Source organism: Miniopterus natalensis, chromosome 15 (genome assembly GCF_054644295.1).
Source record: "Miniopterus natalensis isolate mMinNat1 chromosome 15, mMinNat1.hap1, whole genome shotgun sequence".
NCBI lineage: Eukaryota > Metazoa > Chordata > Mammalia > Chiroptera > Miniopteridae > Miniopterus > Miniopterus natalensis.
In genome coordinates, this window is record NC_142095.1 from 5,282,465 (window position 1) to 5,304,230 (window position 21,766).

A 21,766-nucleotide genomic window follows, 5' to 3' on the forward strand; every position below is an offset into this window, starting at 1 on the left:
ACCCCACTCTTCACATCACATCTGGGTCCTACAGAGGGCCCTGCAAGCAAGGAACTCACTGTCACTAAACCCTTCAAACTTCTGGAGGAGGCTCTTACCCACCTCATGAGAGTTAGAACCAGGAACACAGCCCCAAGAAGCCTTTCTCCTCAAGGCCATCATACCAGCCCTGCATTAAAGAGTGTCAGGGGAGGGGGAAGACAAGACGGTGGTGGAGTAGGTAGAAATTGCACTCACCTCCTCCCAGGACCAAACTGGAATTAAACTAAAATATAGAACACCTTACCTGAATAATCAACTGAAGACTAGCAGAACAGAAGTCTTATAGCCAAGGATTTACAGAAGAAGCCACATTGAGACTGGTAGGAAGGGCTGAGACTCCAAAAGGGCTGGCCCATACCCATGAGTGAGGCTAATATTCCAGAGGGATATCTCAGCTGCCAAGATTGACCCCTAAGGAGCAAGGCTCTCAACCTTGCACCAGGCTCCCAAGCCCAGAGTACCAGAGCTGGGAAAGAGGCACCCACATAATATCTGGCTATGAAAATCAATGGGGATTCTGTCCACCAAGGAGACACAGGATTCTGCTTGAAACTAAGGTGCCCTCTTAAAGGTCCAGCACATAAAATCTCGTTCATAGACACTCACCCTGGGCTCCAGAGAAGAGAAGGCAGAGGGACTCAAGTTCTGTGAGGAGAGACTGGGGTTTGTGGCTCCAGAGAGAGAGCTCAAGGAACAGCCACCAGGGTCTCTGTCCTGAGTCTCTCACATTGTAGATGCTCTCTTGGGTGGAGTACTCCTCTCCATACAGCATCAGTCTTGGAAAATACAATAGCCCCACCCTCCAGACTCCCTGATGCCCTACACAGCAGAAGTCACATCCTATAGAGGAGTCAGCTGCCTGGGCCCTGAGTGTAGAGGTCGGGGCAGACTCAGGGAGTGTCAGTGACTGAGTTGTGTGGCTCTGGGGTGGAGGCCACTCCTTCCCCAAGCCTGACCAGCGCCTCCCCCTCACAGGAGAGGCAGAATTTGCGACAGACTGGGTTGTGTGGCTCTAAGATGGGGTCCATTTTTTCCTCTCACGCCCAACCGGTGCAGAGCCCTCACTTCACACAGCCAAATCTTAGTTTATTTGGGCCTGATAAAATCTGCAGGCCTCACTCTGATGACTCCCTAAAACCCTGCCCCACCACAAAGGTCTGCAGGCACCCAGCAGGTGGCAGCTAGTCTTATTATACCCTGGGACTTTTAGTGAGTGGCCTCAGACCCAGCACTGACATCGAGTTTGAACCTATATCAATCTGGTGAACTCCACCCACTGAGAACCTACATCTTGCAACTCAAGTACCGCCAGAGGCTTTTTTAGTGACTGAGTGTAACAGGCAGCTGCAAGGTAGAAGCAAATCTCAGAGTGCCCTGCATCTTTTGCTGACCTGCCCCCAAGCTCAGTGCTGGTGAAAGCCAGCGTTAGTGCACAATTGAGTCCTTCCTACACACATTCAGGCTCAGCAGAGGCAGCCACAAACGATGGATTGTTTTGTAGCTCCAAACAGATTGCCCAGGGCCAGTCACAGGTAGCATCTGACATTGACTTGCACCAGAGTCCCTCCCAAGAGGCACCAGAACCTAGTGGCAAGCTTCAGAAAACATCAGAGCAGGATCCAGTTACCTTCACAAGCGGCACATCCAAAGGGATATCTCGGCAGGCACCAGACCCTGCTGAGGTGAATTTCATTTCATGTGGCCAGCTGCTGTATAGCATCTTGTATACTGTGATCAGGGTCAGTCCTCACAGTTAGCCAGCCTGAGGGTTGGCCCATGCATAAACAGGCAAATAGGAATTAAGACTCAATTAAAACAGGAGGGCTAACATAACCCACACAAGGGACATTCCTAGAGCACCCAGCTCCAGTGATCAAGGAGACAGTGACACCGGGTCACACCTACTACATAAGGCTGCTCTATGAAGACTGGGAGAGATAGATTTACCTAATATACAGAAGCAAATACAAAAGGGTAGCCAACATTAGGAGACAAAGAAACATACCCCAAATGAAAGAACAGGAGAAATCTCCAGAAAAAGAGCCAAATGGAATGGAAGCAAGCAATCTACCAGATACAGAGTTCAAAACAATGGTTATAAAGATGCTCAAGAAACTTAGTGAGAATTTTAACATCATGAAAAAGGACAGAGAAACCATTTTTAGAAAGTCAGAAATGAAGAATACAGGGTAGGAAATAAACCATAGGTCAGGTGAAGCAGAGGACTGACTTAGCAGTTTAGAAGACAGGGTAGCAGAAAAAAGAAAAAGAACTCTTTTAAACATGAGGATACTTTAAAGAAATTTTGGTATAACGTGAAGCTTAAGAATATCCATCTTATAGGAGTACCAGAAGGAAAAGAGAGAAAGGAAGGGATTGAGAAACCTATTTGAAGAAATAATGGCTGAAAACGTCCCTAACCTGGTGAAGGAAAAAGAAACACAAGTCCAGGAAACACAAGATGAATCCAAAGAAGCCCACACCAAGACACATCATAATTAAAATGGCAGCAGTTAAAGACAAAGAGAGAATCTTAAAAGCAGCAAGAGAAAGGCAGTTAGTTACCTACAGGGGAGCTCCCATAAGACTTCTCAATAGAAAAGTTGATTTCTCAATAGAAAAATTTCAGGCTAGAAGGGTTGGATACAAAATATTCAAAGTGATGAAAAACAAGGATCTACAGCCAAGACTACTTTATCCAGCAAGGCTAGCATTTAAAATTGAAGGAGAAATAAAGAGCTTCCCAGACAACAGAATGCTAAAGGAGTTCATTACCGCCAAACCAGTTTGCCCACTTTGATCAGGTCCCTCTCTGCATTTGCTTTTTTAGGATAAAATTACCCTTCACAGTGGAAGAGATCGCCAACTTCGGGGAAGGCAACAGGGAGCTGTTCGTGAGGTCTGGTACCTACAGCCTCATCCCCATCACCGTGGCCGAGGCAGGCCTCACCATCAGCTGGGTCTTCTCCTCCGACCCCAAGAGCATCTCCTTCAGCGTGGTCTTCCAGGAGGCAGAGGACACACCACTGGATCAGTGTAAGGTAAGTGTAGCTCCCTGACAGCGGATACTTGCTCACACATCGGGACACCTGGCCAAGCCCTCCCTACAGCAGGCAGTGGTGGTCTGCCTTCTGTTGGTCAGGCCTTTCTTGAGATGTTCTGGGGCCCAGCTCTGAGAGGGACGCCAAGAGAAACCTGGGTAGGAGAGCCCTCTGGGCTGCATCACACAGCAGGCAAAGCACCCAGGTTTGTCCTTGAGGAAGGAAAGACCTAGAAGCTCAGGAAAGCAATCTTGAAATGTCTGAAGGTCACTCTGTTGTCAGACAGCTTCGGTCTGACCTTCAGATCAGTAGTTGAAACTTTGAGGAATATAGACATATGGCTCAGTTTAAGGATTATTTTTTTAACAGCCATCCTGACCAAGAATGGGTCACTGTGGGGAGATCACCATCTCCCAAGATCTCTGCTTCTGGTTATTAGCTTAGGGTGTTCAACATCTCACCTCAAAAACATAGCCACTGTGTCACTTGGGTTGGTTGGGCATGAAATCTTGATGCCAGATACCAATTCATAAACTCCTAAGACATCCTAAGCTTGGAATATTGACGATGGCCTGGACCATAGTTCTCAACCTGGGCTGCACATTAGAAACACCTGGGGAGGTTTTTAAACCCACTGCTGGGGCCACACCCCAGACCACTAAATGAGAATCTCGGGGCGTTGGGGGACACAAACATCCCTAGGTGATTCCATAGAGCAGCCAAGGTTGAGAACCACTGGGCTGGATCAAGGGGAGGAAGTCAGAATGTAGAGGTTGGGGTGTAATCAGGAATACAGGCAGGTGAACAGGACCCACGGTGGCTGATTGAGTGCGGGGTCAGGAAGAGGGTCGGAATCAATGCCTGCACCTTCACAAGGAGAGGGTGCAGGGGACAATGGATGAGAACTCATGGCAGCACCTTTGCTGTTCACCCTCCTGTTCCCAAGGCCCACCAAGCGCCTAGCATTGCATGTGCCCAGATTAGACTCTGGTGGGTGTTTGTGGCCGGGAGGGAAGGAGAGAGGGGACTAAAGTGTCCCGGTCTTTGCTGTTCCACCTGCCCACATGTGGCTGAGCCGTGGGTCTCTCCCCTTGCTCAGTCACTCACCTGTCCAATCCTCATGGCTTTGGGGCACCTGTGTGTTCCCTACCAGGAACCAGGAGCTTGGGGACCTGGAGAAGCTGTCCTCATCTCTGGCTTCCAGGGGCCTCCTGGGGGTTATGACCACCATTGTCTTTCCCACCGTGGACACCAGGGGGCAGAAGAAGCCCGTCTACTGGGTTTGTGAGTTAGGTGCCCAGGTGCGCTTCTGCCTTCAAAGGCCCACTGTCACCAGCCAGCCGTAGGCAGAGGTTATTTCTGCCTAAGGTGTCCAAACAGATGTCAGCCTGGGGAACCTCTTTCTAGCACACATCCTCAGCATCTGTCTTGGGGACCTCCCCTACGTGACCCCCTCACAAGCCATCTTTGTCCCCTCCAGGCTGACCTTGGGCCCATCCTATACCTCACCACCAGCAGCTTCCAGCCTGAGCGAATATACTGTGATGTCAGGAACGCACTCTGTGCACTCTCTCTCTCCCTCCCATGCCTTTGGGATCTCCCTTTTGATTTCTCTTTGACTCATGTTGTTTAGAAGTATGTGATTTAGTTTCCAAATATTTGGGGATTTTGCAGAGATCTGCTATTTATTTCTTAATTTAATTCCATTGTCAGAAAACACACTTTGTATAACTTGAATCTGTTTAAATGTAAGTTGTTGTTTTTTAACAGCCTAGTAGAATCTCATCTACCTGGTAAATGCTCCAAGTGTACTTGAAAAGAATGTGTATTCTGCTGTTGTTGGGTGGAGTGTTCTGTAATTATCAATTAGATCAAGTTAGTTGACAGTGTTCTTTAAGTCTTCTATTTCCTTATTTTTAAAAAAGAAAGAAAATCACATTTTTATTGGTCCTAGAGAGAGGGGAAGGGGGTGAGAGAGAGATAGCAATGTAAAAGAGAAACGTTGATCAGTTGCCTCCCATACATGCTCCGACCAAGGATCAAACCCACAACCTTTTGGTGTTCGGGACATTGCTCCAACCCACTGAGCCACACTGTCTAGGGCCTATTTCTTCATTGAGTTCCTGTATGTCTATTCCCTCGATTATCGAGATATTGAAATATCCAGCTGTAATTGTGAATTTATTTTATTTCTCCTTTTCATTCTACCACTTTTTGCTTCATGTGTGTTGAAGCTCTGTCATCAGGAGCATAGATGTGTAGGATTGTTATGTCCTGATGAATCGACACCTCTATCATTATAAAATTATCCCTGGCATATTCTTTGATATAGTCTCTACTGTGGTATTAATATATTCAATCCAGCTTTCTTTTGACTAGTGCTGGCATGGTACATCTTTTAATATCCTTACACTTTTAACCTACTTGTATCTTTACATTTAAATTGCATTTCTTGTAGGTATGATGGGGTTGGGTCTTGCTTTTATCCAACTGGATAATCTATGCCTTTGAATTGGGATGTTTGGACTGTTTACATTTCGTGTGATTATTGATAAGGTTTGAGTATAGCACCTTCCTGTGTGTTTTCTGTTTCTATAGCATCTTCCAGTCTGGTGGTGATTTCCTTTTTCTCTCAAAGCAGTAAGCTAAGGCAGTTGGCTGGCTCACCCCCTTCTCTCAGAGACTACTGTTCTTCATTGCCTAATGTCCAGTCTCTTGAAAAATGTTGTTTTGTGTAAAGCTGGGGCCAACAGGAAACAGCCAGACAGATGGATTTCATCTAGAATAAGCCCCAGCTTCCTAAAGCCAGAAAGGGACTGCTTCTGCAGATAGTGGGGTTTCTGCCACTGGCCACGGTCAGAGGAGGCTGGGGTCCATTCCTTTGGGGTGTTGACCAGTTCATGATTCTGGATGAAACTCATACGTACCCCTACTACAAGTTATCAACAAACCCCCGGCATGTGAGAGGCACCCACCTCCTAGGGGCTGATCCCAGCCCCAGCCTTGCTCAGCTCTGACCTCAGGATATTCAGCCTCCCAGGGCCTGTTTCCTCGTGCAAAGTAAAGGGTCTTCCCAGAGGATCCATGGGGCCCTTTCAGCTTCTGTGATGGTTTTTCTATTTGCTTTTCCTCCCAGGTCCTCATTCCCACGACCCGATGCAATTCCCACAAGGAGAACATCCAGGGCCAGCTCAAGGTCCGCACCCCAGGCATCTACATGCTCATCTTCGACAACACCTTTTCCAGGTAGGGGCCTCCTCTCGAGCTCAGCCCCTGCCACCTGTCCCAAGAGCAGAGGTGGACATTAAAAATAGATTACTTGGTTATTAATTTATTAATAGTTACTGATTTTAGACCCTTATACTATGGTATTCCAATGTGTTGTCAATTTTATAACACACGAGCTGATACTTACAGTCTTACTACATGGGTGCGTTCTCAGCCCTCCACACGTATGGACTCAGGCTCCACAGCATCTCTATGTACTGGGGACCATCTTTCTCCTCATGTTACTGCTAAGGGACTAACAGCCAGAGGGGTAAACGAGTGACACTCCCAAGTCACACAGCTAGTGACTGAGCCAGATTTGAACACAGGTGGCCTACCTCCAGACTCTGGAATCAGCCAGCTTGCTCTCCTGCCTCTGTCTGGTGTCCAGGCCAGAGAAAGGCTCAGTAAATACAGTGGAAGTTTCATTAGGTGGGTGGGTCAATGGATGGGTAGGTGGACAGATCGATGAATGAGAGAAGAGTAAAAGAATGAAGGCTAAAGCTAGAAATAAGCAGAACTGGAGCTGTGAGACGAAGCCCCTGGCCCTTCCCGTCGGGGAACAGGAGTGTCATGTGCCCTCTCTGGGCAGCACTGGACCAAAGCACCAGGTCAGGTCCAGGAATGTAGGGCTTGGAGGCGGGAGGGTGGGAATGTAGGGAGATAAGGCTGGAGGGGCAGCCAAGAAAGTGGGAGAAAGGACCAACATGGGATGAGCATCTACCATAAGCCAGGGCTCATGGAGACACCAGACAGGGGAGCTTAAGGTTACTGGCACCTGTCTCTTTGATGTCTTCTGGCTTCAGCATAAGCCCTTAATTGGGGCTGCCTCTTAGGAGACCTGCCTGATCAGCACCCAGCCACATCTTTTCTGAGTGGCACCCAAACTAGTGGCCGCATCTCCCCACATGGGCACCCTTACTAATCCACTTGTTTTTAGCTACTGTGACAAACTCTGGCCTTTGCCTGTTGAGTCCATTTCCAAAGGTGGATGGCAGAACAGACTCAGGTGCCATCAGAATGAAATCCATCCTCACCTGACCTCTCAACGCCTGCTCCATCCACTCCCTGCTCCCACTGTGAAGTACAGACCACCAAGTTCTCAAGGCCCCTGGGCCTTTTCAGAGCAGCAAGGAAAGGGGGAGCGGTGCACAGTATGGGACCAAATGGGTGCTTCTGCACCCAAGCCCCAGGAAACTCAATGCTGATGTCCTAGGGCACCCTCATTCTTTGCAGAAAGAGAACTCAGCTGGACAGACAGGAAATATGGGGTGAGGGGCCCAGGCTTCTGAGCAGAGAGGTCTCCCCGAAGGGTTCTCTCTGCCATCCAGCACCCACACCAAAGCCTGGGCCTCTTGGCTCGCAGGGTAACACCCTCTGTTTCCATTTCTGTTTCCTCAGGTTTGTCTCCAAAAAAGTATTTTATCACTTGGCAGTTGACCGGCCTGTGATCTACGATGGAAGTGATTTCCTGTAGCCTCAGCATCTGGATTTTAGTAGCTTCACTTCACCCACGAAAACACTACTTATCTCACCTGTCACATAAAACACTAAAACAAAAACAAACAACAACCCAGCCGCTCCAAGGCTGATCAGCTATGCAACTCCAGCGACCCCCTGCTCCTCAAACCTCACTGTTCCAGGCAGTGTGCTCAGCTCAGCACCAGCTCTCAGCCCCCTGGCTTCCAGGGGCTCAAGCAACATTTCCATTGGTAAGGGACCTAATGGTCCCCACACCCAAAGGGATACTCTGCCAAAGGGTTAAATGCTCCTGAGGGCACAGTGGTTCCAAGCCTCCTGTGGAGTTTCACAGGCCAGAGGTGATACTGACTACTGCCCATGGAGAGAGTTGCCCTGCTCTCCCCGGCCTGGCCCAGGCATCCTGAGAGACCATGAGCCGGATGCGCTTGCCAGACCCTGTGAGGCCCTTGGATCCCAGGAAGGAACTTCGCAGGGTCATCATGATAGGGCTCCCAGGGGCCCTCCCAAGATCTCAGCCAGCCTCTTCCCAACATGTTCCTGTCCTTTTCTGCCCCAGTAAGTTTGAGGTTGCCCCAAACACAGCAATTTCAGAGGCACCTCCAACTGCACCTTTGTCCTGGGCAATTCTGTCCACAAGCAGAGCCCTTCCCTCACCCAGGCCTCTCAGCTGCTTGAAATCTCACCCTAAGAATCAGAACTGAAGATAATCCAGGAAACAGAACCCACTACACTCAGGGCCTGTGGTAGCCACCTGCGTACAGATGGCTAAAGCCCAAACAATGGCCAGTGTTCGTCCCACAACCGGAAAGCAGGATTGTGCTTGGCCTTTAGGTCCCACTTCTCAGCTGATGGCCTTTGTTTATATAAACAGGAGCTTCTGCATCACCTGCAGATACGTTTACTAATGATCATACCCTGGATGAGAACTACTTTCAGAAACGGACCTTTTAGGCCTGTGGTAACTCAGGTGTAAGCAGCATAACTCACGAATCTGCTCTTTGTTCACCTTTTGTTCTCTCCTCCCACCCACCAGCTTCCCCGGTACCCCACGTGCCTGCTTCCTGCTGCTCAGCCTGGACCTGAGGCCCAGGAGCCGCCTCCCCTGGGGGCAGGTGTTTCCTTTTCCTGTTCGCTGGCCCTTCCCTTCTCCCACTTCAGAAAGCTCACCTTCGATGGCCTCCTCGTGCCTGTTCAGAGGCCAGCGCCTGTGGCAGGGCCCTGGTCCTTCCGGGTGAGCAGAGCCTCTGCCAAAGCAGCCCACAGTCACCAGCGATGAGGGAGAGCACTGGCCAGGGTGTAGGAGCTCTGAGTGCTGGCCCGGGCAGCCCTCCCGCTAGCCTTGTGACCAGGTCGTCATAGCGCCCCAAGGCTTCACTTTGTCATCCATAAGCCTGGTCTGACTGGTTTTGAGAGCTTGAGACTGCTTCAGGGCCCCCCGGCTAGATCCAGCACCGACCCCACATGCACTGTGCCCCAGTAGAGCCCTACCCTGGGGACGAGTAGGAGGAAATGGCTTTCGCATGGACTCAGACCCCTCATTCTAATGAGGCTTGGGCACTTCTGATTAGTTTAAGTGGGGCGTGGGGAATGGCGACCGGAACCTTCCAGAGAAAAGCTGGACCTTGTAGCCATCAGAGTCTCTAGCATTTCCTACTGGCCAAGGCCCTGATGGTGGTCAGCACCAAAAAAACACAACCAGGCCCCCAGGGACTTCAGAGCCACATGCTTGTCCTCACAGGCTTGTCTTCAGAGCACAGTATTCTGCCTTCCAATCGCCCCACCCTCTAGGAAATAATAGCAAGTAGCCGGTTCACTACATGGAAGAAACGAACAGAAGAGAACCCCAAGCAGTCTGGGCTCTTGTGAGCTTTCCCAGGATCCCGTGGAGACTGGCTTAGCTGATGGCCGTCCACTAGTGTCACCACCATCTGCAGCTAGAACCAATATCTAGTGAGTAGCTGATGTGTTTCCTGGGAAAGGCCTTGGACTTTCCATCTGACCGGGGTCCTGCAGCTTTAAAAAACCACTTGGCTCTTCAACCCAGACCCACCCCTCCTGGGGAGCCTGGGCCCCTTGTGGTGAGCACCCCTGGAGTGTTGATTGCAGTTGTGCAAAAGGGCCTTTGCTGTGTTTGGAGGACTGCCCAACCCCCGGCTGTCACATCCTGCATCTGTAGCATATTTTTTGTGCCGGATGGACTCCTGTCCGTTGTTACTTTGCTGGGTTTGCTGTGCACTCTGCAGCTGGAAACTATGCTGGCCTATTGAAGTGGAGCTTGTGTAGTCAGCTTTATTATTTTAACTAGTTCCCAACTTTACTGAGGCTTTAGGGTTGGGGTGCTTTTTAAAAGTGCAAATGGCAGTGAATACCTATCGAAGGTGATAGCCCAGGCAGTAGATGAAATGACACTAGAAATCCTTAAAGAGGAAACATCCTTGGCATCCCAGATCACTAAAGGAAAAAAAAAGCCAGCAGCCCTTGATGGCCTAGCTCTCTGAATGGCAGTCACTTGTTTTGTACTGATACTGGCTGTCTTGTCCACCACAGCCTCGGAAGCCACCACTGATCAAGCTCCCTGAGAACATGGCCTGTGTCGGGCACACTCGCCCACAGCAGGGAAGCGGTTGTGGGATCAAGCGTGGCCTCTGGAGCCCACTGCACTCCAGGCTGACTGGTCCAAAAGCAGACAAATTCTCAAGCAGGAATATGGGGCAGAAAATCCCCATGGGGCTTGGGAAGTAGAAGGGAAAAGTCACGTGACAATTCAAAAATGAGGGGTAGGATTTTCCAAACTTGTCCATTGTCACCCACCACCTAAGGTGGCGAAACCATTCCAGGCTCACATGAAAGGAAGCCCCCCAGATGAAACCTTAGCCTGTGACCTAGGGTGCCGGTTAGATGTCCACTGGTGCACTTTCACAGGACTTTGGCTTTTTGAAGTCTGCATTAGTAACCCCATGTGAGAATCCCATCCTCCGCTCAGGGTGTTGAAAATTACAGCAGAGAAGCCGTTTGTGGCGCTCAGAGCCAAGGAGCACCCCTCACAGCGACCCCTGAGTCAGCCGTCTACCTGGTGAGTCGCCCAGAGGCACTATAGTGGAACCTTGGGCAAGTTTTTCTCATTTCATTGTGATTCAAGGAAATGGGAAAGACTGAATAAAGCCACTCCCCTGTTAATCACTTTTTAAAATAATGAAGCATATCATTAAATCTGGGGAGGCATTTCTGATCAAAAGGCTTCCGTTGAGCCTGGTGACATTACCCAGAGACACTCCTGCCTTCGGTGGCTGCATAGCAATCCCCGGGCCTCAGCTGCTGGGCCTCTGACTGGAATCGCACTTTCATGGACCAGTCCTCAGCCCTCATGCCTTATGGGAGGGATAGTGGGTCTGGGAACCTGGTTCTTTACCTGCCAAAGAATTAGCCAGAAGCACATCAAATGCCAACACCCCACCCCACGGTAGGGGTGAGAAGCTTTTGTATCCCCAAACATTTCTTTATAGCGACTGCTGCACCATTTGGAAATGTATTTTTAACCTCAGGATTTAAATAAATACTGACATTGAGAGTGGAGTCATCTTTCATTCTGTTAGGACATAAGGCACGTCGTCGAAGCTACCCAGACCAAAGTCAAGTTGAGCCGCCCTATTGGGAGCTACGCTCAGAAGCCGCCGCACGGCCTGACGTCTGGATGCCTCCCGTCTCCTCTGGGCAGGCGTTCAGACCTGCCCGAGCCCGCGCCCCGTTCCGGCCCAGCACCCCGCACCAGGCGAGCTGCCTCAGCTCAACCCCGCGGCCCCTCTGTGGTGCTCGGCACTGAGCAAACCAGACATCTGACCAGAACAGTGGGGCCGGGGGGAAGGTCGTGGATGGCTTGAAACCACGATTAGTCCACGTGTGTATGGCACAAAGCTGGGCAAGACTGCCAGGCTGGGCAGCTGGCAGAGGGAGGAGACTGGGCTCCCCCCGCAGCTTACACGGCCCTGGCTGGGTCAGGCCCGGAGTGGTGTGTCCCAGTCAGCCCTGGACCAGTGAGGCTGAGGTCAGGCTCGGCTGTCCATTTGCACCTCACACTCCCCATCTGGGACGCCAGAGCCCCTGCCCTTGAGCTCCCTGTGCCTCGGAACACCTCGCGGCCCCCCCCCCCCAACCCAGATTCTCACGTGGCCTCTCCTTTAATCGGTTACTCGGGACCAAGCTCCTGCATCTGCGTTCTCCCCGGCTTTGTTCCTCTCCATGCCCCGCCTTCCGCCCACCCTCAGCATCGAGCACTGTGCTGGGCGCCAGAGTGAGCCACAGTCACTGAATTCCTAGGGACACTGGTCGGCCCCGAAGCCTTGGTCAGCTCTGGGCCCTCAGCAATCCCATTGGCCAACTTGGCCAGGAACAGAAGCTCCTGGAATCCCCGTGGCAAAGAAGGGCCCAGGGCAAGCCTGCAGGAGGCAGGAGGCAGGTGAGCTGTGCAATCACTGAGGCCTCCGCCTGTGCCCCCTCTTACTAACGATGCCCTCAAACCAAGCCTCACACTGTCCCGCGACCAGTTTGAAGTAATGGAAGCCTGGTTTGTCCAAGCGCCCAAAGCAGCACAGAGAAGGGTTTCTTTGTTAATGGAACAGTCCCTCCAGAATCTTGGTGGCCTTGCAGGCTGGGGGCTGGAACGAGAACTGAGACAGATGTGCGTGCTGGGGCTGGGATCTGGAGGCCTCTGTGTCAGAATCCCCGTCGCCCCTCCCCACCTGCTAAACCACTGAGCAGCCCACGATGACCTAAGTCTGCTCCAGGTTTCCCAAGCCCCGGGCTTGATCCCAGGCTCCTGGCCCAACCCGTGCCACAGCACTTGCAGGGACCCCGCCTCTTCAGGCCACGTGGGTCCCTTGGTGCTGGAGGATGTGGCGATGCCCCAGGTGACTCAGAAGGACCCTGTCGTCAGGGTCAGCCCTTTCGGTTTGAAGATGCGTGGGAAAAAATCTGGTGAGAGGCGCTCGCCACCCACACACCTCTGAAAAGCAAACAGGCGGTGAAGCCTGTCCCCCCAGATGAGAAAACGGACTTTTTTTGAGGGAGCAGCTGAAGCCGAAGCTGTGAAGAGCCAGGAGGAGGGCACAGCTGTTACGAAAGCCCTTCTAAGTGGGTTAGGGTTGAAAGAAAGGTCAGCCTTTTTCCCACGCCCACCCGCGGGCTCCTGGAGGGTGGTGCAGCCGAGCAGGAGCCGATGGCCAACCTCGGGCCGTGACGCGTCTCCTCCCGCGCCCGCCGAGTCCGGGGGGGCCAAAACCCGTGCGGTTTCCTCCCGCCTCCTGGCCCATGCGGGTGTCTCAGAGTCGCAGCCCCATTTGGGGCCTGGAATGAATGGTCTTAGCCCAAAGGGAGCCAAGCGGGCCAGGCCTCGCCAGGCCTGAGGTGCGTGAGCCCTTCGCGAAAGGCAGGCTCGCTTCCTGAGCGCGTTTGGCTTGGGGCCTGTGGCTCCACGGAACCCCGAGAAAGTGGTCTCGGGAGGGCCTCCCAGCTTTCTGCTCCCAAGGAGCCCGGCTGAGCCACGGAAGAAGGGAACCACTCCCGGAGCCTAACGCTCCGCCAGGTCAGTGGGGCGGGCGCTGTGCGCTCCCCGGTGGGTGTGGGAGAAGCGGGGGGGGGGGGGGGGGGGGGATGAGGAGGAGAGAGCAAAGAAGGGGTGAGGAGAGGGGATGAGCAGGGAGGGCTGGGCCACAGGCCAGCTGAGCGGAGGGAAGCAGCCTTTCCCATTGGGAGAAAGGAGCCGAGGGCCAAGGGCGCCGCCGGTGGGCCAGGGCCAGCTACCCCGTCCCGTGGAGGCGGCGTGTTAGTGAAATCGAGACCCGGACCATTTACCAGGCACCAAAGGCCGCGCCTGCACATGTGGGAGAGATAACCCGCTTGTTCCTGGGACCCAAGCTGGCTTCGAGGCCTTGCATGCCTCCGCAGAAAGGCGCTGGGGAGGGACCGCACCATCGCTCCTCCCAAGGGGCCTTGGCACCAGAGACAAGGGCCCTGCGTGGAACCAGGAGTCTTTGTAAAGACAGCACTGTCCACCAGCAGGGCCCCCACAGATTGGCTGGGTGTTCCCAGAAAGAGGACCACCGTATGTTGAGACCTTGAGTTGTGGAAGTGGGATGGGGGGACCAGGATCCATCTTGGACCAGGCCCAGAGCCTCCTGGGCTACCAAGATTCAGATGTCAGGCTACCAGGTCAGCCCAAGACTGGCCCAGGGCTGTTTTGCTCCAGAGTCAAGCTGTTCACTTAGTGTCAGTAAATATAAAGCAAGTACCAAAGAGTTTCTTGGAAGGAAGTTCTCTTATTTTGGTTACTTGGTGGCCTATTAAAATGCAGAGTCATGGTCACCACCCATGTCAACCCTGGAACATGAGATCTGGCTCATTCACAAGTCTGCCAGGTGATGCAGGTGCAGGTCACCTGTGGACCACATCGAGAAGGTCCTTGAGGATGGCTGCTGTGCCTTCACTTTGGTTAGAACTTGAGGAAAGGGGGTTAAATGAGCTAATGGGCCTTTTTCCTAATTTAACTCTACCAGCGACCCTTCAGTCTTGGAACCTGGACTTCTGCCTCAATGCATTGGCCTGGCCAGTGGGATGCAGTGATGGAAACTTCATTCTCGGAGAGGAAGACATTTCTAAACAAATCCCCTGGTGCGAAACTCTTCCACAGGTAAAATCTTTTTGCAACCACAGTTTTTTTATGGCTTGTATTTATATTCAAGGGGCATGTTGCTAACTGGCAGATGGCTTGTAAATGGAAAAAATCCCTTCTCCCGAATCCCAAAATAGTTCCATTCACATCCAAAATTTAAGAATCAGAGGAAAAAATATGAGTTTGGTACCAATGGGTATAGGTTGGCGATCAGGTTAAACGTGGGTTTCTAAGCTGGTCCATACATAGAACCCAGAAGCTCTGAACTTGGATGAGGGGGAATGGCATCTTTCGCCTGACTTCTAACTGAAACTTAGGTTTCAGTTATGAATGTAGACAACAGGCCACACTAGTATGTATTAGCGAGACCTGTGACTTTGTCACCAGTGGAAATGACAGATATTTCCATGTTATGTGACAACTGTTGCAGGCTCTCAACATATCATTTATGCTCATCTCCACTCAGAAATGAAGGCTGACATTAGACCTGCTGGTAGATTTCATTTAATGCCCCAACAAAGAGGCACACGTATTACTAGTTCATAAATTTGTTTTAATAGTTAGAGGATTATACTTCAATATAATTGTTTCCTTTGCAATCCTTTTTTTCATTTTAAAACACTCTAAGAAGGGGGCTATCAGCTTTGTCAGATTGCCAAAAGGTGCCTGAGACCAAAAAAAAGGCCCATTGGTCTTCGAGGGAAAAAGACAAAAAAGAGGAAGATCAGCCCGTCGTTTAATAGGCTCTTGCCCTAAGTCAGCCAGCTGTGTGCAGGAAACCAGGGCGCAGGGAACGGGAAGTCTGAACCATTTAGAGAAGATGCTATTCCTGCTGCTCCTGCCAAGGTGGCTGTGGGCGTGATTTTCTCTAAACCATTCTCATTTCACCGGAACATAGATTATCTGATGATTTTTTATAAGTTTTCCATAAACCAGAAATTGCTATGCCCGGGGTGGGAGGGCAGGCAGAGCGTGATTTTGCCCGGGCCCTGACCTAGACTCTATGTTAAGCTCCAACATATGAGGCCAACTCAGACTTGGAAAACCAAGCACACTTGCTCAAAGATTACAAACACAGAACACGCGTGACGCTTTTCATTGATTATATCAGAAAGCCACCGGAAGAGTCCAAAAGTCTCACCCTTAATGGCAGCCTTCGCTGTGTACTAAAGCCCATCTTGGAAACGCCCCTTCACTGGGGCTGGTTGCAGGACTATTTGTAACAACCGCTATGGGCCGATGGAAGAGCTTAGAAGCACACGCCTCTCTCAGGAGCTGGCCCGCAGCGGTCTGGGCCACTCACCAGGCCATGGGAGGCACTGTGTCCAGCCCGCTCTAGCCGGCGCTCCCTGGACAGCCCTCTCCTCGCAGGCGGCCTGTAGGCAAGAGGACAGCGTTACTCCCCTAAGGACGTAATGTACCATTGCTCAAGGTTGTCAATCTTTATATTTTTCAAAGTTTCCTGGCAGCTGATGTCTGATACTGGCATACAGATTTGACAAATGATTAATTTTAAATTTTAACAAATTTATTAGTTTAACATATTGTGTCTATTACATACAAGGCACTGTGTGGGGGGCAAGTGTGTTTGGCTCATATACCAGATCGGGAACACACACCAAGCTGAGTGTCCAAGGGCTCACCCAAGGAGGCTCCCATGTGAGCGGCTTGTCCTGGGAACTCCCTGCAAACCAGTTGACAAGCCACACAAGTTCACCAGCCACGGGGTATCACCTGGCAGAGCCCCTCACACCATTCTCCCATCTGAGTCCACGTGGCACGTGGCTTTTCCGCATTCTAGGATGTAAGGATCCTGAAGGAAAGAGCTGTTGTATTCCCATTATGACCTCAGTGAGTAGAAAGGTTCACGGTGTATATACAAATGTTTGCTGAATGAGTGAATGAGTGTTCTATAGGCCTGGATGACAATTCTAAAAGACCAGAGGAGAGAAAAGCGGCCCATCCAAGACGGTTTCCAGTATTTTGGAGATTTTATTTCCTTTCCCAGTCTCTTCCTCTTCACACTCTTCATATGGCTATTTTCCCTGTAATCGTACATATTTAAAATACAGAGGGTGAAGAAAGTGACCGGTAACAGATTTTTAAATATACATTAAAAATTACTTTTCTAGTATACCTAAAACTAATATAATATTGTATGTCAACTGTAATGGAAAAGTAAATTTTTAAAAATTTTTAAGCACTTTTCTAGTATACGAAATGATTGCAAATGTGATAAACTTGCCAAATAGCTAAAAGAAAGACACAAAGCAGAAAAAAAAAATTATATTCAGGCTAATCTCTAAGTTGAAAGCTTTTAAACACGTTAGCACTCACTGTGCAGTAAAAAAGTAGAAGCAAGGAGGCAAACGTCCTTCCTGCAGCCTCAGCAACCAGCAGGCCATGGGCCAACCCACTGTAGAGGGAGCCAGTGGATCATCACAAAAGCCACTCGGCAGAGCGAGCCCACAGCCGAGCCAGGGCCGGTTCTCCCACCAGGCTGAGAAGACCGCTTCCACGACCCCCGTGGACGAGCCGAATCCTCGCCCGCATCAGCCCGCGGGCAGGTGTGGAATCGCAGAAGCTCCAGCAGGACACAGGGATGGGCTGGGAGCCTACAGAATCCGGGTGGCTTGCTGGGATGGTCGGTTGCCCTGGGGCCCACCGACCAGTCCTGCAGATAGTTTCAAAACAGGCACAAGGACCCTCCCTGGCCCAGAACAGATCGAGGAGACCAGAGGGAAACTAGACCTGAGGTTGGAAAGATTCTAGATTAAGAATCTCTAAGACCTGGCACAAGCATCAGCCTCAAAACCAGGACAGAAACTCCCCAGAGGTGAGAGTTCTCATGAAACCTTGTGCTTCCGTGGACTGTATACAGTGGCCAGTGCTTCTGTTTCCTTCAGAAGGGGTGGCTGCAGAGCTGAGAGCACTGTGAGGCTCTCAGGCACCTCCTCCAGAGGTCAGAGGGCGGCCAGGCTCGTCTGCAGCGCTGCCGATCAGTCCTTCGAAAGTCACAGGCATCGCCGCCAGGAGCCAGTCAACATCCTGGGACTGCCAGGGAGTTTCTGGAAACTCTGCCTTGGCGAATTCTGACTCAGGCTAATAATGTTCCAATTCATTCCTTTCTGACTTTCCTCTTTCTCGCTTCCTTTCTCTTCTTTGGTGTCCCTCTGGTCCCGTGGGTGGGGAAGCTGTGTCTGTATTTATTGTCACTTCCACCTCAGCGAGAAAGAAGGTCCCTCAGAAGGAGAGAGCTCCCGAGGTCGTCTCCAGCAACATCGACGACAGCTTCAAGCTGCCCTCTCTCCTTGTAAAGGAGACCCACTGAGCCCGGCTGATGCAGCCCAGGTTCTTCAGGGTTTTCACAAGATCCCGGCGGAACCTCTCGCCCACAAAAACGTAGAGCACGGGGTTCAGGCAACTGTGGAAAAAGGCAATGGTTTGCGTGACCTGGAAGCAGATGTCCAGGTGGGTGGAAACGGCACAGCTCGAGATGAACACGGCGTAGGCGTCGATGGTCTGCACCAGCAGGATGCAGTTGTAGGGGAACTGAGAGAGGACGAAGACGGTAAGGACGGTGACGGTCACCTTCAGGGCCCTGTGCTTGGAGGACTTCTTGGCTTGGGTCAGCGTGTGGATGATGATGGTGTAGCAGCAGGCCATGACCACAAAGGGCAGGAAGAAGCCCAGGATCACCTTCAGGGTCAAGACCGCCGACTTCAGTCTGGTGCTGTCGTCGCGAGGGTACACCATGGCGCAGATGGTGGCGTTGGCCTCCTCCTTGACTTGGCTGTAGAGGATCTCCGGGACGCAGAGAGCGGCGGCCACCACCCAGACGGCGACGCAGACCATCTTGCTGTACAGCAGCCTCCTCTGCCTCCAGGTCTGCGCGCGCATGGCGCGGGCGATGGCGATGTACCTGTCCACGCTGATGCACATGATCAGCAGCACGCAGCTGTAGAAGTTCATCTTGTACATGCTATTCACCGCCTTGCACATGAAGGTCTGGAATCGCCACTGGTCGGCGGCGGCGATGGCCCAGAAGGGAAGCGTGGCGAGGAAGAGGAGGTCGGCGATTGCCAGGTTCAGCAGGAACGTGTCGGTCATGGTCTTCACCCGGGTGCAGTACCAGTAGACGAGGATGACCAGGCTGTTGCCCACGGAGCCCACGAGGAACACGAGCCAGTACAAGGGCGGCAGGAAGTGGCTCGCAAACTGCCTGACGTTGCTCTTCTGACAGAAGAGGTCCGTGAAGTTGAAGTTCGCGTAGTCATCCATGGAAGACGTGGAGTCATAGCTGAAGTCATCGGGCAGACCAGGGTCGGGGCTCTGCAAGGAGACGCCGGACGGCATCAGGTCAAGGACAACCTTTTGGAGGTTCATAGGGACTCAGAGCGTCTGCGCGGATCATAGCAGACTTGTTTACTCAACAGTGTTTCCTGAGCGCCTGCGATACGGCAGGTCCTCTGTACGCGCTGAAGCTGCAGCTGCAGAGGCGCGTAAGGCAGACGTGGCTCCTGCTCGCGTGGGAGGGCGCACGCCAGGGAGCAACTGCAGGACACGCGGCAGGCGCTCTGCTGGGGTAGGACCCCTCGGGACCACGATGGGCACTAACTTTCTTCACGCTCTGAATGCTTCTGACTGTCCCTTCTCTACTCTGGCCTCCCCAAAAAGGTCCTCGGAGGCTTGTCTGGGTCCAGATCCCTCTAGGTCTTCTGAAAATGATGGGTCCTCTGCTCCAGCAGCACCAACTGCATACACACACACACTCACACATGCACACACACACTCACACACGCACACATACACACACATGCACACATGCACACACACATGCACACATGCACACACTCACACATGCACACACTCACATGCACACACACCCACATACACATTCGTGCACTCACACATGCACACACATGCATGCACACATGCACACACATCCACACACATTCATGCACGCTCACACATGCACACGCATCCACATACACACACATCCGTGCCTCTCACACATGCACATACACACACATCCACATATTCACACACTCTCACACAAATGCACATACACACATTCACACATGCACACACATCCACATGTACACACTCTCACGCACTCACACACATGCACATACAGGAGCACCAGGACAGACTATGTCATTCTCAGGGTCCCTTGTTCAAAATTCGTTAAGAATTTCAAGACAGCAGATCATTAAATCAAGCAAGTGGCACTTCTAAGTACAGGGCCCTATGCAGTTATACAGGGCAAACTCCCAGGACGCTGGTCCTCACAAGCACACACACAGACACACACACAAGCACACACAATTCATGCATACACTCACATATCCACAAACACGCCTACACTCACGCTCACGTGCACATATGTACTCGCACATTCACACACCCTCACAATGCACACTCACACATATGCACACCCACACAACAAATGCGTGCATGTGCACACACACCCCCCTCCTTACAGTTTTGGTGGGTTCCTGGCCCAGAGCCAGCCTAGAACCCCTGCTAGGGGAAGTGGAAATAAGGGCCGGTGATCAGGACCCTGAGACATGAGCCCTTGAGCCAGGAAGGAGGGAGGGAGGGAGGGGGGAGCTAAAATCTAAAATAGCCTTTTCCTCCATCTTCACAACACACCCCAAAGGGGCTCCTGGCTCTTCCTGTTTGCAAAGCCCTTTGCACCGGCTATCAGCCATCTCTGTGGGGCGCTGCTAGCAGCGATCTTACCCCAGGAAACCTTGCAGAGACATCCTCCCCCCACGGCGGATTCTTCCCCACACCCCCAAAAAAGGCAAGACCAGAGTGCACTGCAGGAGCCGTACTCACTGTGAATTCTGTGGGTGTCATGGTGGGTCGGAGGCGAGCTCGCTTCTAGAGGGAAGGCAAAAGTCAGCGAGGGCTTGTCAACGAGCAGCGATGCACACCTAGGGACGGAGGCTAAATGTTACACCTGTGTTTCCCATGAAAAAAAGTCTCAAGCAAGGGCTGGGTCCACGTTAAGCCATCAGGTATCCCAGATTCCAGCGTCACCGGGGCTGCTGGCGCAGCTGAGAGGAGCCCTGCCTCTGAGCCCTGGCTCAGCATCCCAGCTCGCCCTGCTCCCGTTAGCTCCTTAGCCCCCTTTCTCCTGCCTCCCTTCTCTGCTGAATTCCCCTCCCCCCATTTTATCAACCTGAAGGTCACAGGACTGCAGTGACCCGGGAGTGCCCTGGCCCAGATTCCGCAGGGGAAGGGACTCTGGGTAACCAGGTGGCAGGGACATGGAAGCTGGGGTTCCTCTCCTGCAGGGCCCCGGCGCCCAGCGCCTACCTGCGCGCTCAGTTTACAAGCTCAGAGAAGGGTGACGGGCCCTATTTTCCCTGGACCCCGACTCCAGCAGGAAAGGGGAGTCCCAGGCTCGTTTACAAAGGAAAGGTAGTGGCCTGAGGCGCAGGGCCTCAGCTGGCTGGAGTCGGCCTCCACTGTTATTTCCATGAGTTCGAGTCTCTGTAAAACCCAGACGCCCGGAAGACCAAGGGGACGGCAGCTGGGTCCCTCCAGGGCAGGGTCTGTGCCTGAGCGGGCGGTGCCGTTCTTACCTGCCGTGTCCAGCGCCACACCCCAGGTTCTAGAAGAAAACTCTCCTTCAGCGACTCGACCCTAACCTGTAGGTTTCCTTTTCATAACACAGCGTCGTGACTCATCCTGCTTTTCTGAAAGCCCAGTGGTTTTCAGAGCATGCCCTATGGTACAACCACTTTGGAAAACGGATTTGTTGGTTTCGTAAAATGCGAAGAGTGTACGTGCATGCACGCCCCGTGTGGCCTAGCCATGCGCCCGAGCGTTTCCCTAAGGAAAACGCAAGCCTGTGTCCGCACAAACACCGATCTGCCAGCATTATAGCAGCTTTAGGTGCAACGGGCACAGGCTGGCGACAGGCCCGGCATCCGTCAGGTGCAGCGAGCGGGTAAATAGAACGGGGACCGCCCCCAGGCCGGAGCCGAGGAGAGCGGCTGATGCGCACAGCCGCCCGCTGGGTCTCACGCAGGCGCGCCGAGGGCGGAGGCCGGGCCAGAACACGCGGTGCGACTCCACTGCATGAAGTTCTAGAAAACGCAAACTAACCTGTGGTGAGGAATAGGAAACTTACCTCACCTCGCAGGATCTCCCCCTAATTACGGGCTGCCTACTGACTCTATCAGTCTCTCCCTCCCTCCCGTCTCTCTTCTGAGTCATGCTCTTAAAAAAAATGTATTTTAAAAAATTGCCCAGT

General features: G+C 52.1%; 2 protein-coding genes across 2 annotated transcripts in view; one reads left to right on the forward strand and one right to left on the reverse strand.

The window, feature by feature from the left end:
- The window catches only part of FYCO1 (FYVE and coiled-coil domain autophagy adaptor 1), a 63,258-nt gene extending 51,866 nt beyond the window's left edge, over positions 1-11,392 (forward strand). The window contains exons 16-18 of the mRNA XM_016202774.2: positions 2,873-3,083; positions 6,220-6,329; positions 7,752-11,392. Coding sequence (XP_016058260.2) covers positions 2,873-3,083; positions 6,220-6,329; positions 7,752-7,827 — 397 coding nt within the window. The 3' untranslated portion in view covers positions 7,828-11,392. The remainder of the gene's footprint in view (positions 1-2,872; positions 3,084-6,219; positions 6,330-7,751) is intronic.
- A 6,237-nt stretch (positions 11,393-17,629) lies between these two features.
- On the reverse strand, positions 17,630-20,361 carry CCR9 (C-C motif chemokine receptor 9). Its single transcript, XM_016202735.2, has 2 exons — positions 20,341-20,361; positions 17,630-18,828 (listed from the first exon to the last, which is right to left on the reverse strand). Exons 1-2 carry the CDS (start codon positions 20,359-20,361, stop codon positions 17,740-17,742), a joined length of 1,110 nt encoding a protein of 369 aa, XP_016058221.2. The 3' UTR covers positions 17,630-17,739.
- Between the last annotated feature and the right edge of the window lie 1,405 nt (positions 20,362-21,766).

Excerpts from the sequence above, each read along its gene's own strand:
- CCR9 (XM_016202735.2), bottom strand. The coding sequence starts at position 20,361 with ATGACACCCACAGAATTCACA. Across the intron at positions 18,829-20,340 it reads TGACACCCACAGAATTCACA|AGCCCCGACCCTGGTCTGCC; the intron begins GTGAGTACGGCT and ends GTCTCCTTGCAG.